We start from the raw sequence: 18,025 nt of genomic DNA, 5'->3' as shown, positions 1-18,025 counted from the left end.
GGCGTGGAGGAGGACCGGGTAAGGAAAGAAGGGCCAAGGCAGGGGTGGAAGGAGCCAGACTGCTTGAACACTCAAATAGGTCTTCGGATAATCCCCAGGGGGTCCACATTTGACAGAGAGGGTTTTTACTTTTGTTTGGTTGGAGTGTGGAGAAAGGGCACAATTTATGCCTAAAAGTGCTGAATATCAAAATATTTCACTTTATTTCTGTATCATAAATTTGTCATTTCAACAACTTTGATCATGAGCTAATACAGTAATATATAAAAAAAAAAAAGAGGGTGAAAAAGACGTTAGTATTCATTTTCATAAAGTGCAGATTTAATTTTCAATTGTTTGCCCCAGTAAACATCACTTCACTTCAAATCCTCCCCTGACACCAACCAAAAAGGGACTGTTTTAAAATTTTTTTCCTTAACAAATGTCTACCACCCAGGATAAATGAAAGATCCAATACAGACAAGTTTTTCTGCAAACATTTTTCTGGTTAAGATTTCTGAGGACAAGAGTACTAAGTGAAAAAAATAACCTGTCATAATTAATATGAATACATATAACAAAACGTAATTTAGACCCCCATGCTTACTTTGCAATTTTTAGGTCTCCAATTATGAAAAAGGTACCTAACTAAATGAGAATGGATACCTTCATATGTGGCCAAATTATTTTTACTGACGTCGTTTGAAGACATTCTCTGGTTTTGGCCTTTACGACAAGTTAATTCTCATACTCCCTCACCAATTATATAAGGTTGCTTTCAGTCAGACAGACATTTATATTCAAAATGGGCTTCTTCTCTTATGCTACTACATAAGGACTGGCCTCTTTTTTCAAAAGAATATTGCTAGCAACTAGGTTAATTAAAGAGTACTCATGGCTTAAATTTGCCAAATGCTTACCTCTGAGACAGTATAAATATGGATTATTAAAGTTGTCTACTCAAGTATAAAATCTAGGCAAAACCCTTGTAATATAGGCAAAATATTCAAAGGCTAAGAAAAAAATTTCTTTTACAAGAAAGTGCAACTGCAGGGTCTTTTGAATGATCTTCTAGACGGTTCTGCAGAGAACTTAGTAGTTTGGCTCAGAAAGTAGAGTTCCTCATGAGGAATTAAAGTTCTTCCTAGAAGAATTCAAAGCAAAATTTCAGGCAGCTTTCCGAAAATAAACCGTTAGTTTGTGGTTACACAATGAGATAAACTGGAACTTACAATAATGAAGGCCTTCAGATTTGCTGCGATTTGCAGGAGAACTTGACAGAGCTGCTCTGCTCTTACCCCGGGATGACGGGCTTTTATAAAGTTACCCAGATAGGTGGTTACAGCACTTTGTAAACATTGAGAGTAGGCATGAAATTAATCAGGAGGAAATCAGAAGTGTTTTCATGTGTGTTTCAGTGCTTTTTCAGGTCAAATTACAATGCTTTCAAATAAAACATTAAAAGTGTAACATTTTCTTGGTCATTTCCAGTATTTTACATAGTGAATGGAGAGTCATGGTGCCAGGGCTTTACATCAGTCATCCGTGACACATTCTGTCCCACCGTCAGATTTTCAGCATTTGCTCCGCAGCTGCTAGATGGTAGAGGAAGTTTTCTGTGGCTGGTGGAAATCGTCTTTGCTTTAGTGCCTCATAATTGAGCACTCGCTTTTCTCCATCATCTGAAACTTCTGAAAATGGAGCCAGGTTGGTGAAGATTTCTTTTGTTTTTAGGGAGATATCCTTTAATAGAATAGGAAAATATATAATACGCTAGTGTCCAAAAATTTGAATAGCTCTCCAGAAATTTTCCTGCTATTTTTTAAGTTTATCAGACTTATTTTATTTGTAAAGTATAAAAAATGAAACCAATTTAAAACAACAAAAAATATATGGCACGGCTAACTTTGCACAGCAGCAGTGGTCAGGGTGGGGGGAATATTTTAACCTTTTTTTTTTTGAAGTGCACAACTCAGTAGCGTTTAAGTACTTTGGTCATGTTGTGCAGCCATCACCACTACCCATTCCCAGAACTTTTTCATCATCCTAAACCAAAACTCTGTACACATTAAACAGTAACCCCCCACCCGCTCCTCTAGACCCTGGCAATCACCATTGTACTTTCTGCCTCTATGAACTTGCCTATTCTATTAATAGGTACTAGTGGAATCAAAACATCTGTCCTTCTGTGACTGGCGTATTTCACTCAGCATAATGTTTTCAAGGCTCATGCATGCTGTAGCACACGTCAGCGCTTCATTCTAAGGCTAACATCCCACCATATGTGCACACTACATGTTGTTGACCCATCCGTCTGCTGAGGAACATCTAGGCTGTTTTCACCTTTTGGCCATTGTGAATAATGCTGCTATGGACATGGGTACATAAATATCTATTTGAGTTCCTGTTTTCAGTTTTTAATATAGAATTACCAAATCTCTATTAATGCTGTGTTTGGCTCTTTGAGGAATCTGCTATTGTTTTTAGAACAAATCTCTTCCCAGAGTCCCCTCCTGCCTGGGATGAGCAGCCCAGCACCAGCCACACAGGCTTTCCTTCCCCTTCACAGACTGACATTCCCTTTGGGTGGCTGAGGACTCAGCAGGGCTCGCATTAAAGTCATGTCTCTTTCCTGGTTTGGTGACATCATTAATTTATTTGGATATTTTTGAATTCAGAATACATACCAGGCACTACATCATACGTTATAGTGAACCATCTATGGATCACTTTTAGTCCATGAAAAACACTGTAATTCAAAACTCAAATTTATACATTTCACCAACACTGTTTTCACTCTAATGTTGATGGTGGAATGGGTGGGTAATGACCATCTGTCCAGTAGGACAGTCTCAAGAATCTGGGTTCTCAGGACAAAACCCACCCACCCCTCCCAGCCACAGCTGGATGGGCCACCAGCACTGAAGAGAATGGCGTTGCTGGCAAGTGCCCACCAAACCTGTGGCCCCTCTCACCACTCAGTGGTTATAGCTTTCACAACAACTGCTTGATTTGGGCACCAGCCCCCTGTATCCGTCTCCCCGTGGAGCCTGGTGACTAACTGGCTCATCTTCATCGGGTCTATCCTGAAGACCTCATCTGAGCAGCTGCCCAGGGGCCCCTCCAGTCACTTCACTCTGGTCACGTGGACAGCAGATAACTTGCCGCTGCCCAAAGATGCCTTTTTGGGACCCTGTTGGTGGGAAGATGAAAGCATTACCTGTATAACTTGGCTGTCTGACTTCTCTGGATCTTCTGCCGACTGGACAATTAACTGACCAATTTCTTTATGCAGTTTGCCCATTGTCATGGCCTCTGGTGAGATCAAGAAGAATATGTTATGTGAATGTTTAGACATTTACAAAATGAAAAATAATCATCTACATGACAACCCAAATGACTATACAGAGGGGATTCTGAAAAAACAATTGACAAGCCCCCACATCTCCATCCTGTTACTACACACAGATGAGATGGTTGGATGGCATCACTGACTCAATGGACATTGAGTTTGAGTAGGCTCCGGGAGTTGGTGTTGAACAGGGAGGCCTGGTGTGCTACAGTCTACGGGGTCGCAAACAGTCGGATACGACTGAGCGACTGAACTGAACTGACCTCACACAAATACGACGACACAACAGGAGGTAAGGCATAATCATGATTTATATACTTCATGTCCAAAGTAAAAATACACCAACGCCAAACCAAAATTCTGATAACAATTTTTTCTTTCTAGACAAAAACCTAATGAAAACTGACTGTGTGTAGGTTGTAAGCCAAGAGCCTGACTTTCCTGTCCCCGTCTTCACAGTTGGGAATTCATGTTTATCTTTCTGGCAGGAATACTGTGAAAGCCGTGCTTCCTGTCAGTTCTGCAGAAGCATCTCAACAATCACGGTGTAAAGGCCCTTAGGAATGAGCCACGGCAGCAACCTAAGTTACAGTAATTACGGGCTGACCAAAAAGTTCATTCAGGTTTTTCGGTAATGAACTTTTTGGCCAACCCAGTATCTACATTGCTATTTTCTGCAGCAAGAAGGTTAACAGAGATTTCGGTTTAACACTCAAGAGGGACAGGCTCCACGGGGACAAGCCCATTTTATTGACTCAGGACATCAGGGGACAGCAGGGAGCGGCAGTTTCTGCCTGGTCCTAACGCTTCAGCAGTTTCAGTGGCCCTGGCCACAGCTAGATTTCTACCACTCCAGCTTTATAAAAGGCAACATCTCCTAAAAACCTGATACTGTATTTTGAATTTTTCACCATGAATATGTATTATGTTTGTAATTTCCAAGTGAATTAAGAGAAAACAAGTTTTAGTTCTATTAATTGGAGGTTGCTAGATAAAACCTCACATAATCAGAACCCAGCTAACAAATATCCCTCACTGGCTAGCATTCAGCTGCTCCCAATTTTAGAAAGAGAAAATGACAACACAAAAGCTGTTACAGGTAATTCTCACCTAAAACCAAAACTTCACAATGTCCTGGGTCTTTAGCCTCCAAGAATATTCATTCCCTGGTGTTTACTGAGACATTGTTCAAAAAGATTTTCCACACAGGAGTCACATTCAACCCTTGTGTAGTGACAGATGTCTGTACACTCTTTGACACTTTGTCCTTCATGAGGTGGACATGAGGTAAATTCTTTTCCCTTAATGACCTGCTTTAACAAATAGAATACGGAGGAAGTGACGGTATGTGACTTCCCAGACTAGGTTGCACAAGACATCGTGGCCCCTCTGTCTTGAATTACTGTTGGGGTGACCAACAGTCACGTGCTGAGAACACTCAAGCTGTGCTAGGGAAAGGCCCCTGTGGTGAGGCCGCCTGTCCACAGCCGTGTGAGCAAGCTTGGAAAGGGGTCCTCTTCACTCCAGCTGAGCTTTCATTTGACTGCAGCCCTGGCAATATCTTGATTAAAACCTCATGAGAGACCCTGAGCCAGAACCTCCTAGCTAAGTCCCTCCTAAATTCTTGCCCACCAAAACTTTGAGATAATCAGTATTTGGTGTTTTAAATCACAAAGTTTAGCAGTAATCTGTTATGCAGCAATAGATATCAAATACACTTTGTTTAAACAGAAAAGTGGAGAAACAAGATGAATAGACCATTGACCTTACTAATATACATATGCCATACAGCATAAGCACTCATACGTACCCTTAACCGTTAGGTCTACTAGAATGAGTGCTGTGTTCTAGACACAGAAAAATCCATCCAGCACAACAGGTGAGTACTTAGTATTTAAATAATGAGAATCAGCCTAAAAAAATACAACTGCTTGGCTTATATCTGGTGTCAACAACAGAGAACAGAGAACTAACCTTTTGCTAGCGGGGCGATGGTGATCTCACTGTCTGCCAGATTCACAAACACATCGTACAGGTCTGATCTATTGCTCACGTCCAAGTCCACAAATCCAGCGATGTAACCTGTGTTACAGGGAGGATCAGCATTACTGGAGAAGGAGGAAATCACACTGTGAACATGCCAAAACGGGAGTGAGTCTAAGAGCTCATCAGCTGCTTTTCTTCTCTGCGTTACTTATCCAGGGCATTTAAGCTGTATCCGTGGTATTTCTCAAGGTGACATTATTGCTAACTGTCTGAAGAAACTCACAAACCCCTCAGAATGTCCCCAAATTAGATTTTACGTCAAGGAAGAAGGCTGAAATAAAGAATCGGCTTTTTAGTTGTTGCTATTTGGGTCAGGAATGACAGAGGGAATTCCTTGGTGGCCCAGTGGTTAGGACTCGGTGCTTTCACTGCTGGGTCCCGGGTTCAATCCTTGGTTGGAGAACTAAGATCCCACAAGTCTTTATCTGTGCGGCCAAATAAAAAATAAAATCTTTAAAAGAGAATGATAGAGAAAACAGTGTATAGCAAGGATTCTCTTGACCACTGTCCCCTCCCAGGTCTCTATCGCCAAGAAGTCACAACCAAACACTCAGGTTCCTCAGGGATAGCATGGAGGAAATAGCATCATCGTCACCAACTTTAGATCAGATACAATAAACACTAGAGGAATCAAAGCAACTCAAGAATCAGCAGACTGGACTTCCCTGGTGGTCCAGTGGTTAGGAATCCACCTGCCAATGCAAGGGACACGGGTTTGACCCCACTCCAGGAAGATTCCACATGCCATGGGACAACTAAGCCCATGGGCTGCAACAACTGAAGCCTGTGTGCCCTAGAGCCCATGAGCCGCAACAAGAGAAGCCGCCGCAATGAGAAGCCTGCGCACCGCAGCTGGAGAGTGAACCCCACTCGCTGCAACTAGAGAAAGCCTGGGTGCAGCAGCGAAGATCCAGTACAGCCAAAAATAAATAAATAAATAAGAATTAGCAGACTTTTTGAACTGGTGTTAAAACAAAGGTTCCTTGACTTTAGATTTCACAGAGCAATACAATTAAAAGAAATTGTTTTTTGGACCAATTTTACTTTACCAAGTGAGGACATTTAAAAAACAATGGCAGTAACAAAAGAAAAAACCTACCACAGAGCACCCAGACAAAGATTCCCTCAGGTTTAAGAAAATGTGATATATATGATGACCAAAATCATGTATCAAATATGATTCATAAAACCATGATTTCTATGATATATAAAATCATATATAAAATATAAAAAAAATGATACTGCAGATTCCTGGAGAGAGAGGACACTATTCAGTGTTCCTGAGCCAAGTTGCTATCCAGATGGAAAAAACTGAAATAGTGAAACTCACACCCTACCTACAAAAACAGTAATTCCAGGTAGATTAAAGACTTAAATGGGAAAGAAAAAACTTTATAAAGTTTTATAAGAAAATATAGGAGAACATCTTTCTGCCATTGGGATAGAAATTTTCTTAAACAAAATATAAAAGATAAAATCATAAGTCTAAAAACATCCCAACACATTAAGATTTCTATTCATCAAAAGATACCATGAGGAAGACTTCCCTGGCAGTCCAGTGGCTAAGTCTATGCTTCTACTGCAGGGGGTATAGGTTCAATCCCTGCTCAGAGAACTAAGACCCCACAAGTCTTGAAACATGCCCCACTTCATAAAAAGGAAAATGAAAACGGTGCTAACTTTTAGATGATTTTGTGTATTTTATCACAATTTTTTAAAATTTTATAATTTTTATTATAGTTGATTTACAATGTTTTATTAGTTTCAGGTGTACAAATTTTTTTAATTAAAAAAACTTTTTAAGGGAAAAAACAACTGGCTGCATTTACCAAAGAAATAATAAATAATCAACATTCCTCTTGTTGTGCTTAGTTGCTCAGTCACGTCCAACTCTTTGCAACCCCATGGAGTGCAGCCCGCCAGGCTCCTTGGTCCATGGGGATTCTCCAGGCCAGAATACTGGAGTGGGTTGCCATGCCTTCCTCCAGGGAATCTTCCCAACCCAGGGATTGAACCCAGGTCTCCCACGCTGCAGGCAGATTTTTACCAACTGAGCTACCAGGAAAGCCCAACATTCCCCTTAGGAATGCTCTAAAATTAAAACAAAACAAAATCCCCCTGCAAACAAACAACAACCCTGGTTAAAGCCGAGCTTCTCCTCCCCTGGGAGCCTGCTGCCTACCTGGGCACATCTGTAGGGCTTCCAGCTCATCGGCATCCAGGTGCACGTAGGAGTGAAGTATGGTCCAGTCCTGCCGATGCCATACCAGGGCAGGCAGAGTCCTGGGGAGTCAAAGTGAGAACACAGATGGCTGCCAGCCCACCCCTGAGACTCCGCCCATCCTGTTCCCTCCTCTTCTGCGGGAGGAAACTGGCTTCCGGATGCAGAAGAACAAACGCTCACTGTGCCAACACCTCGAGGCTTCAGAGTAAATTAATGCAGCGTTTTGCTGTTGTTTAGTTGCTCAGTCGTGTCCGACTCTTTGTGACCCCGTGGACTGTAGCCCGCTAGGCTACTCTGTCCATGGGATTTCCCAGGCAAGAAAACTGGACTGTTGCCGTTTCCTTCTCCAGGGGATCTTCTTGACCCAGGGATCCAATTCCCGAGTATCCTGTATTGGCATGTGGATTCTTTACCACTGAACCACCAGGGAAGCCCAAGTGTTTTAAACACAACTTTTTGGGTCAGATAAGCTACAAAAAACTGAAGGTATTAGTTTCAAAAGATCTCCATAGTTGGGGAATGATGCTTTTAAAGTGTTCCCCCATGGTCCAGTGGTTAAGACTGTCTTCCACTGCAGGGGGTGCGTGTTCCATCCCTGCTCAGGGAGTATCCCACACGCCTCACAGGGCAGCCAAAACAATAACAACAATAATAAAGTGCTCTTCCCAATGCCCCACTCTGCAGGCTGCCACAGAAGCGGTCTGGGGGTAAGATCCAAAGTGGGCCCTACAAGCAAGAAATTTTTTTGAAGCCTCCCATTTCATATTTAAAATTCCAGCCAAACTTGCAAACTACTTTGTGTTTGTTTTTATACGAAAATACGTTTTCTTAAAAAACTTCCAGTGAGACAGCTACTTCGTTCAGGAAGAAGTATGCGTTGATGCGCCTGTGGTTTTGTGAACCCTCTGGTGGCCCACTAGACATCTCAGAAACTGAGGACACTCAGGTTTCAGAAGCATAAATGTAGAGGAAGAGGGCAAATGGGTGGAAAAACACAGACTTGGGGAGTGAGAGCAGGATGACAATTCTGGTCCCATTACTGTGACCTGAGGCAAGCACCATCCTTACAACCGTAATCACTTCTAGAGTGCACACTATGTGCAAGGCACGTGCTGAGCATGTTACACAAATTATTTCCAGTCCTGAAACCAAGCTTATGAGGCGGGTATTACCAGCTTCATTTCACAGATAAAGAAACTGAGGTGTAGAAACATTACATATCCTTTACGTGGTCACAAGGCTAAGAAGTTGTCTCCCAGGACTTTACCCCAGGTCTTTCTGCCTAGCAAGCCTTTTTTCTTCTCAGTATCTAACCACTTAGCCTCGATCTGCTTATCTATAAACAGGGCAGTCACACTTCCTCCCAGGGTTCTTCTCGTGAGTAAGTCTAATGCATCCAAGTGACTTACACAATGCCTCACATACAGTGAGTAGCATAAATGCTAGCTCCTCTGCTTTTACAAAAGAATCTAAGAATAAATCTAAGTTAGATTTGGCAAAGAAAACAAAACAAATCTATATTTACTATATAAATAAGAGTCTGGGATAAAACTGAATGGAAGAACAACTTGCCAAAAACAGGGGTCAGGCAACTATGGCCCATGAGTGTGCTGCCCTCCTTTGCACGTAAGGTTTTACCAGAACACAGTCATGCTCATTCATTTATGCATGGGCTGTCCATGGCTGTTTTTATGCAACCCATGGCAGTTGAGTAATTGGGACAGAAAGCATATGGCTACAAGGCTGATATCTACTATCTGGCAAGGGAATGTCTGCAAACTTCCTGCTCCAAAATATTAGTTCATATTTCAAAATTTAAAGAAGAATCTGTTCAAACTCAGTGACCTTGAATACAAAATCTAAACCAAAGTGGCATTTCACCCCTAAACTAACATATCTTATTTATTCCAACATGAAAACCAACAGGGACACAGAGGACCCCAAAGTGGCTGCCAACAAAGTTGACACTTTTTAATGATAAGAGATCATACCTGGTAAACTCCTGGACAGCTTCTATTTTGGGGTGATAGACAACAATTCTTTTCTTTAGCATCAGTGCTGTGTGTAAGATAACAGTTTCCATTCCAAACTGAGATACAATGTCTTAAAACAAAAAAAATTGTGAGTGCATTAAACATTATATAAGGAAATCAAGTTTTTATCAGAAATAATTCTTATCACACGAATGCATAATTATTTTCAAAACAGAGAATAAATTTCAGTAAATGTCGTAAGTACAGAAGCACCTTAGTTGGTGGATGGTCATGTCACCCCATACATCTGCTCCCAGGGTGGGTGTTACGGTAGCTACACCCACTCCCACAAGGGACTGGATGCTGGGTGCAGAGGTGAAGCCAGATTCACAAGAAAGGGGAATTATATGAAGGGAATCACCATCTTTGGGGTCGTCAAAGCTTAAGAAAAAAGGTTCACTGATCCCCCAAACCTACATACTCATCACTGCACAAGTCCTTGTGAGAGACAGCTGGACAAACACCTAATACCTCAACAGGGATGCTTAGAAACCATAAGAAACAGTGGGATCAGGGATGAGAATGAAGGCCAGCATCAGCCGCGGAATCCTCTTTCTTTCCTTGTTTAAGGATACAAACTGTCGGCTCAGCTCTAGGCTGGACCTTCCAGCGAGGAGAGGCAGGGAGTTAGACTGGGAACTGGGGCAGGGGCTTCAGCTCCCCAGGAGGAAGAGGTCACTGCTAAGATCTAAGGAAAGGAAAACGACGGAAGTCAGTGGAGACTTCGACCTGCGAACTTCAGCATACAGATGAAAAGAACTCTCTATAGACAGTTGGAATCACATGGAAAGAAACACCACACAAGTCTGCTTTCCTGACAGAGTTCTAACCACATAAGGAAATGGAGAACTACCTTCCCGCACAGGAAACGAATATCATGTAGATGAAAACATGTGGAAAGAGGAAATAACACTCTAATGCGAGACTGTCCTTGGCCTGGGGTTTTGTTGTTGTTGGGATGGGTTTTTGTTTCTTTTTTGCATCTTTTTTTTTTTTTTTTTTTACCTTTGATGGAACCCGCAAGGTATGCCTTTCGGGCATCAAAGTCCTTGCTAAGGAAAGAGCCATTTTCTTCACTCTGGCATATCCCCTTCGTGAGAACTGCGATGTAACTCTCCATCATCTTAACTGGACTCCCATGCTTCAGGTACATTCTGTGAGAAAGGACAAAAAAGCAAGCGTGCTTCTAGTTAGCATGGACCACCTGGAGTAACGTACCAAGGCCAGGCATGGGTACGTTCTAAAGAACCTGAGCCAACTTGCTAACACACTTCTGAATGCCTGCATCTTTTCATGACATGGTTGCTTCTATAAATTTACTTGGAAAATATATTAGAAAAATAAAACCACCACTGGAGAAACGTTCAACAGTTCTGTGAAGTCAGCTCTTGTTACATCTGCGGAGGCCGGGTGAGGTCCTTAGGCAGGAGAATGAACTAAGGACTTCCTGAGGCCCCACTGTTCTCAAGAATACTGTATCCTTATCTGTTTTTATGTCTTACATTCACAGGTGGTGTCGTTGGGCATAACAACTCTGTTTTATTGCTGGATTTCCTTTCATAAGAAAGGAGTTTGTGCATTGCCCACAGAGAAAGCAGCAATTAGTTGTAGAACATATATTTACTATTGGAGTTCTCAGAGGTACCTATATTTAGATAATTAAGAAATCAAACTCCTCTAAATTTCTGGTGATAAATACACACTAGATACATTCATTAAATTAAGAAGGTCCAGAAAATGCTGACAAGAAGCCAGCTCATTTACAGCTCACATGTGAAATCAGGCCCCTCTCCTGCAATCTCTTCCTGTGAGAAACTGTGAATTCTTCTAGAGAAGCAGGTCTGGGTCTACTTGGGCATTTTAGTAGCTGAAGGGGTACAAAATTGGGATGAACATAAAATAACTGTTTAAGACAAGTTCACTTGAAAACTATATTTATTGTAGATTAGGTGAAAAAAAGCATGGGATTTAACTGCTTATTAAATTTCATCAACTGTCAGTGTTTTTAAATTATTTTTGTGCACACCCTGGGGAAAAAGAGGCAGAGGATAATGAATATGGTGAACTGTCACATATAGAAAACAGTCAACCCCATTAACTCATCCAGGGCTTACAGATGAAGAAAACAGCTCCAGTAAGACATAAGGAAGGCAAGTCCAGGAGCTGCCCTGGGGTAGGGGGTCAGGAGGAAGAACTGGGGACTGGGAACTGGGGGAAAAGGGGACTTAGACTTCACTGTACACCCTTTGGTGTTATTTGCATTTCTTTTTATTATGTGCTTACATTACCACCACCAAAGCAGAGCAGAAAACCAAACGGCACCATTAAAATGATAACATATTTTAAAAATAAAATAAAATTTCATTAAAAAAATTAATTTAAAATTATAAACAGGGGTCATGGCAGTGGGCCCAGATCCCACAGAGGGAATGGACCCCGCCATGTGGGGATTCCCCGGCCACTGTGTGCAGCATGCCGTGAAGGGCCCCTCTCACCAGAAATGGGAGAGGGCGCCTTCCCGCCATCAAAAAGTGCTTTTCTAACTAACACAACATTGTAAATCAGCTATACCTTAATCAAAATAAAAGAGAGAAAGTGAAAAAGTGTTTATCTCTGTGTGTGTAAAGAGGTACAGGTGTTCGTGGGGAGACTGAGTGTGTGTGCAGAGAGCACGCGGGTGTGGACAGGTGCCAGGGCAAACACTTGAGGGTGTTAGCAGGGGGCGGGCAGAGGAAGTGGCTGGCATCAGCTTGAGTCCGCATTCCTGTTGTAACTGTGACAGGAGGAGAGAATTCAGAGTGTGACAATGTCACAGCACGGCACAAGCTGAGAAACCCTCTGGGCTTCCTCCAGGGCAGGAAGTACGGTCTAAAGCTACCTGGCCTTTGGAGGCCCAGAGGGCCCAGAATACTTCCCAGTGAATTCAGTTGAGTAACCTAACCTTGACTCAAATGAAATGGAGTCCACCGTTTGTTCAAACACCTCTGCAGTGGCTTTAGTCCACGGCTTCTGGATGGTGACCCTAACAGTAACAATCTCCCTTTGTGTCAGTGCCTTATTTGCAGACAAATGTGTCTATTCCACAGTGAGCCACACTCCCAGAATTTATCTCATGGAGAGCAACAAGTTTTTCTTATCACAGCTGACTGCAAAAACAGTAAAACTTCATTTTGTCAAAATACAACCTAACTGTAACATTTAGATCATGAGATGGTATTCTTAGACTGTGTGTACGTGTGTATACGTATATAAAAATGGCAAAAATGCAACCATTTATCAGGCTTATAGTGTGAAAAACAAAAACAACGCCTCTTATCCCACCCCCCATAAAAATCTACATACTGGATGTAAACCTGAGGTTATCACTGTCACTAGATAGAATTATAATTCTATCTAGTGACAATATTAGAAGGAAAAAAAAAAGCAAAACCCGAAACCCTGCAAAAGTCTTGTTTAAAGAAAAAGATAATGTCTCTCACATATAAGAGATTTCATTAATTTCACCAGATACACTTATCAAGACAAGAAAGTAAACTAGTATACTTCAGATTAATTTTTTCAACAGTTGCGAAACTGAAGGAGTCCACTTGAATCATGATTAACCAGTTCATCAGTTTCTCAGCTCCTCAGCATTCCAGCTAAAAATATTTTCCTGTCCTTAAGCATAATTCAAAATGCCTGTTAGCCTTCCCCAATGACTCCCACACACAGCCTGACACAGATGAACCAGCTTACCACTTCCATCCCAAGGAAGGTTCCAGCTTGGAAATGAGCGGAAGTAAAATACCAAAAGTGGCAAGTGACTCAAAATACCCAGCACCTACAACAGTTGTGCAAACTGCCTTTTCTCCCCCCATCTATCATTTCCCCTGATAACAGGAGCAGTACCATAGAAGTAAGACAAAATGCCTCTTTATAAAACAGTGTCCAAACAGAAGGCTGAAATATGCTTCCTCATGTAGAAATCTGCTACATGACTATTGAGTAAGATCCTCATTTTTGTATATTAGCATTTAATACAGTTTTCATACAGACCTACACAATATCCTAGTGAAGGCGGCATATTTCTCTGGATTAAAATCTTTGGCGGTCAGAACAATAGAAAAATGAGTCACCTGTCCAAAACAAACAAAAAAAAGTACACTCTTTAAAGACACTTTAATAGAATTAATCTTTATTACTACATCCTAACAAGCCTCTTGTATAAGACAAACCAGCATTAAAAAGAAAAGACCAAAACAAGTAACAAGTCCTCACTTGCCTCTTTATACTTTTATGTGTATATACTATTTACAAATATATATATACACACATAAAAAATATTTTATGTATATATATATGCACACATAAAAATTATATATACATATATTTAATTTCCTTTTAGTTAGAATTCTTTTCCTCAAAAACATAAAAATATTTCAAATATCAGAAATGTGAGTTTTTATTTAAAACCCCCATCCTCATCAAAGCAGAATTAGGAATGCTATATCAAACCTACCACTTACTGACTATTTTTCATTAATGAAATAGAAGGATGGAAAACAACATATATATGTTTCAGTAAAAATCATACAGTTCCCCAAATAGTCAATTCTCTGTAGGGTGTTATATAGGCTAAAGGGCATTGTTATAACCTTCATTTATTTATATGCCTCTATTACTATACATACAAATTTCTGATCATCATATACCTATTATTTCCATTAGTATCTTTTTACAATTCACATTTTCTAATTATTAATCTCTGTTTTGTCTTAAACCTCTTACAGTTTCTAAATTGTTGCCTTCCTGTTACTTTAAACGTAATTCCTTACATTTAAACTGGTATCCTGAACATGCTTCAAACCATCTGGTGACTGACTACAGAAATAGCCCCGAAATGCTAAAAGAAGTCTTCACCCGGAAACCGACCAGGGGCTCAGCCACTCCGTACCAATATTCTTTTCTCTGAGAAAACCTCCTGGTTGTGCGGGACTAGGAAAGTCCAAAATGCCCACATACTTACTGGCTTTTAGCCTGTCACCTTGATGGTGTCCATATCAAATGACACACACATACGAAGTCTACTGAACACACAAATTTCCTTAGTTATCCTCTCTATTCTTAACATCCCCTTATCAAACATAAACCAATAAAAAAGTTTTCTTATCCAGGATAATTATATCCTTCAAAATAGTTTTTAATTATGGAAAATTACTTCTTCTCACTTTTAATCAGAGTCAAGGCTTTGAAAACTTTTCTACATTTCTACTCCATCCAAGTGTAACCTGGGAAAAGCTTCTCTATACCAACCACAGGTCAATCAAACAATATATATATACACCAATCAATATAATGATTGAGAGTGAAATGTCAAAGAGAACATTCACAACTAAAATCATATATTTAATATTTTCCCAAAACATATTATGAATGAGGAAGTCTAAAGCTAAGGGTTATTGGAATAATCTTACATCACTTTAAATATTTTTCCATTTTGTTGACCCTCCTACAGTCATACCTTTTTCAAAATGGAAGAATCTGGAACTTCAACTGTTGTGATATAAAACCATGTTCTTCTGTACTGACCAAAGACGAAGGGATGGAGCAGTTTGTTTTCATCTGTAAGGCAGCATTTTCTCAGCAGCAGATTCCTTAAAGTAGCTGTGGTGGAAGGGTAACACCACACCCACAGAACTTCTCCATTTGTGTCCTTTTCTACGGTGGAAAGATGGTCACTGTGAGAATGCCAAACAGCAGCAAGGAAGTGAATTGATTGGTTACTTAGAGGCACTTCGTGGAATCAGTTTCAACACCCCATTTTACAAAGAAACCCAGAGCATGTGAGATCCCCACCCCCATCCCCCAGTTCTCACCTACCTCTCCTGGTCCCATTAGCTAGCTCCCCTGATCTTGAATTTTAGGCCACCTGAGTAAGAAGCTTTTCTAACAATTCATGAATGAAAATGTAGCTTTAGCGGTTTGGTAGGGTCTTCCCTGTCTCCTCCCATACAAATTCTCATAAACTTATAATCACTTTACCTTACGATCTAGTTGGAAGTATGTTTAATAAATACATAGGGTTTGTTTGAAAACTGGAAATTAAGAAAATGGGGAAATCTCTGTTATATCATGCTATGCACTGATAGTATGAAGTCTATATTTAAAATTTTAATAATAATGGTTAAACAGTCACACATGAAGTTTCACCACCAAAGTCAATACCTCAGTAACAAAATAGGAGCAATTTGCTAATAAAAACAACTCCAGGCAAAAAACAGCCTAAAATTTAGAGAAACAGTAACTGAACATATACCAGTAAAAATGCAGTTTTTCATCTACATACTTAAAAAAAAAATCTTTTACTATGAAAATGTCAAGTATAAAAAAAAAGTAGAGAATGATAAAATGAACCTCCATCACTCAGCTTCAGCGATTATCAACACCTGGTCCTCCTCCAGTCATAAGGGGAAGGAGTTCCACTCACCCCCATTATTTTTAAGCCAAACCCTTTTAAATTTATGTAAACATGAAAAATTTTTTAAATGAATTGAAAATGCATTAAGTCATCTTTTTCTTTGCTGATACCAGATAAAGTCATGGTTTAATTCAGTCTTAACTCAAAAGTACCTTCAAGGACTAAGAAGTCTTAACGAAAATTGCTCAGTCTTGCTCAGTTGTGAGTGACTCTTTGGGACCCCATGGGCTATACAGTCCATGGAATTCTCCAGGCCAGAATATTGGAGTGGGTAGCTTTTCCCTTCTCCAGGGGATCTTTCCAACCCAGGGATTGAACCCAGGTCTCCGGCATTGCGGGCTGATTCTTTGCCAGCTGAGCCACAAGGGAAGCCCAAGTACACTAGAGTGGAAGATCTCTTAGGTACTTAGGTTTTGTTTTGAAACAGTTTTAAAATCACATTAGAAATGAACACAGAATCTGTTCCCAGATAAAGGCACTCCTTTGAGACAGTGAAAATAATCAGCAACATTTTGTCACATTTCCACCAGTTTTGCTAAACCCAAGGAACTTGTTTGTGCACTAGGGTTTAGGCATATGTGAAAATCTCTGGAGAATATTTTTTCAAAGGACAATGGCATGCAGAGAACGGCAGACGTTCCCCTAAACCAACCGCGTGCTCACTGTCGCTGTAGGATGGACGCTGCTTCAAAAACCATCGCACAAGGCTCGGGCATGCATTTCCAGCAGCCCAAAGATCCTAACGCACTTCCTTATACATTGATTTCCTCAAAAGAAACTGGGATTCCACCCACTATGATGATACTACATGTTACATGCACGACCTCTCTCTTCGGATGCAGGCATTCTCCCCTGGTATGAGGTGGGGCTCTGGGGCTAGACTGCAAGGGTCCCCATCCTGGGTCCACCACTTCCTAGTGTGCCTTCTTACACAAATGACACCCTCGGCCTCCATCTGCTCCGTGAAGTGGGCATCAAACATTAGCCAGACCCCCTGGAGCCGAGGTGAGAATCAAACGGGAAACAATCGATGCAGAACGCGCAGCACCCCGGGCCTGCAGCAGGCCACCGCGTCCGAAACCGCTCGATCACATGACCAGGGCCAGCCGGGCGCCGGGGTGGCGCCGGTCTCTGCATCGCTCAGAGGGACCCCGGCCCTGCAGCCTCACAGTCGTGAGGCCTGCAAGCTGCCCTCGGCCTCACTGGGGCCTCGCCTGAGCAACTCGGTCAGCCTTCACGTCCAGGCTCGTCTGCAGCCCAGAACACCCAGGAGGACTTCCCTCCTAGAACCCTGGAGGTCTCCGGGGTCCCCCCGCCCTGCCTCCTAGGCCGGCAAGCCCCAAACAAGGCCTCCGGCGCACGGGCCCGACGGCAAGCCCGGCCCCTGCGCCGAGGAGGTCGGGCCCACAGTCCCTAGCCCAGGCCCAAATTGGAGGGGGCCGTGCTCTCCCCACCGCTGGCGGTGCTGCGGGCCGCGGGAGCAGGGGTCGCCCCGGGCCCAGGCGGAGACGGAACTGGGTGTGGGCCTGAGGGGCAGGGTGCCTGTGTCCTCACCGATCAGCCCGACTCCGAGCATCAGCTGAGTATCCGCAGCCTCCGTAGCAGCCATTTTCCGCCGCAGCCGCCGCCGCCTCAGAGCGCAGATCCTAGCTCCCAGCCCGTAGACCCCGCCTCTCCTCCTGACCCGCCCACCCAGGGGCCCCACCCGCTCGCAGGCCCCACCCTCCAGGCCCCGCCCCCACCCTCCTCTAGGCCCCGCCCTCCCCGCTTTCCTGGACTTCCGGCCTCTCCACTTACTTTCGCCCCAGGCGCCTTACCCTCGAGTCCTGTGTCTTGTCTCTAATACACATCTTCATCCTCCGCCTCCTCAGTTCAGTTCAGTTCGGTTCAGTAGCTCAGACGTGTCTGACTCTTTGCGACCCCATAGACTGCAG

General features: G+C 42.3%; 1 protein-coding gene across 3 annotated transcripts; it reads right to left on the bottom strand.

Annotated features, from left to right (window-relative positions):
- Positions 1 to 177: 177 nt before the first annotated feature.
- Positions 178 to 17,788, bottom strand: DENND10 (DENN domain containing 10). Of its 3 annotated transcripts, XM_061403627.1 has the most exons (10): positions 17,646 to 17,756; positions 15,135 to 15,331; positions 13,670 to 13,749; positions 10,640 to 10,788; positions 9,593 to 9,704; positions 7,560 to 7,660; positions 5,306 to 5,413; positions 3,200 to 3,294; positions 1,212 to 1,722; positions 178 to 1,123 (listed from the first exon to the last, which is right to left on the bottom strand). In XM_061403627.1, the coding sequence occupies exons 1-9, from the start codon at positions 17,698 to 17,700 to the stop codon at positions 1,546 to 1,548; spliced, it is 1,074 nt and encodes a 357-aa protein (XP_061259611.1). In that variant the 5' UTR covers positions 17,701 to 17,756; the 3' UTR covers positions 178 to 1,123; positions 1,212 to 1,545. The 3 variants fall into 3 exon arrangements, with proteins under 3 accessions (XP_061259611.1, XP_061259610.1, XP_061259612.1); XM_061403626.1 differs by having other exon boundaries at positions 178 to 1,722; positions 17,646 to 17,788; XM_061403628.1 differs by lacking the exons at positions 13,670 to 13,749; positions 17,646 to 17,756 and having other exon boundaries at positions 178 to 1,722; positions 15,135 to 15,225.
- Positions 17,789 to 18,025: the final 237 nt, after the last annotated feature.

This window comes from Bos javanicus, chromosome 26, assembly GCF_032452875.1.
Source record: "Bos javanicus breed banteng chromosome 26, ARS-OSU_banteng_1.0, whole genome shotgun sequence".
In the NCBI taxonomy this organism is placed as follows: Eukaryota; Metazoa; Chordata; class Mammalia; order Artiodactyla; family Bovidae; genus Bos; species Bos javanicus.
Note: the sequence above shows the minus strand (reverse complement) of the source record. Positions and strands in the feature narration are given on the sequence as shown.

Coding starts and splice junctions, on each gene's coding strand:
- DENND10 (XM_061403626.1), bottom strand. CDS start 17,700: ATGGCTGCTACGGAGGCTGCGGATACTCAGCTGATGCTCGGAGTCGGG. Junction 7,661..9,592: donor GCTGTCCAGGAGTTTACCAG/GTATGATCTCTT, acceptor TTGACTCCCCAG/GACTCTGCCTGCCCTGGTAT. Junction 3,295..5,305: donor CATCGCCCCGCTAGCAAAAG/GTTAGTTCTCTG, acceptor TGATCTCACCAG/AGGCCATGACAATGGGCAAA.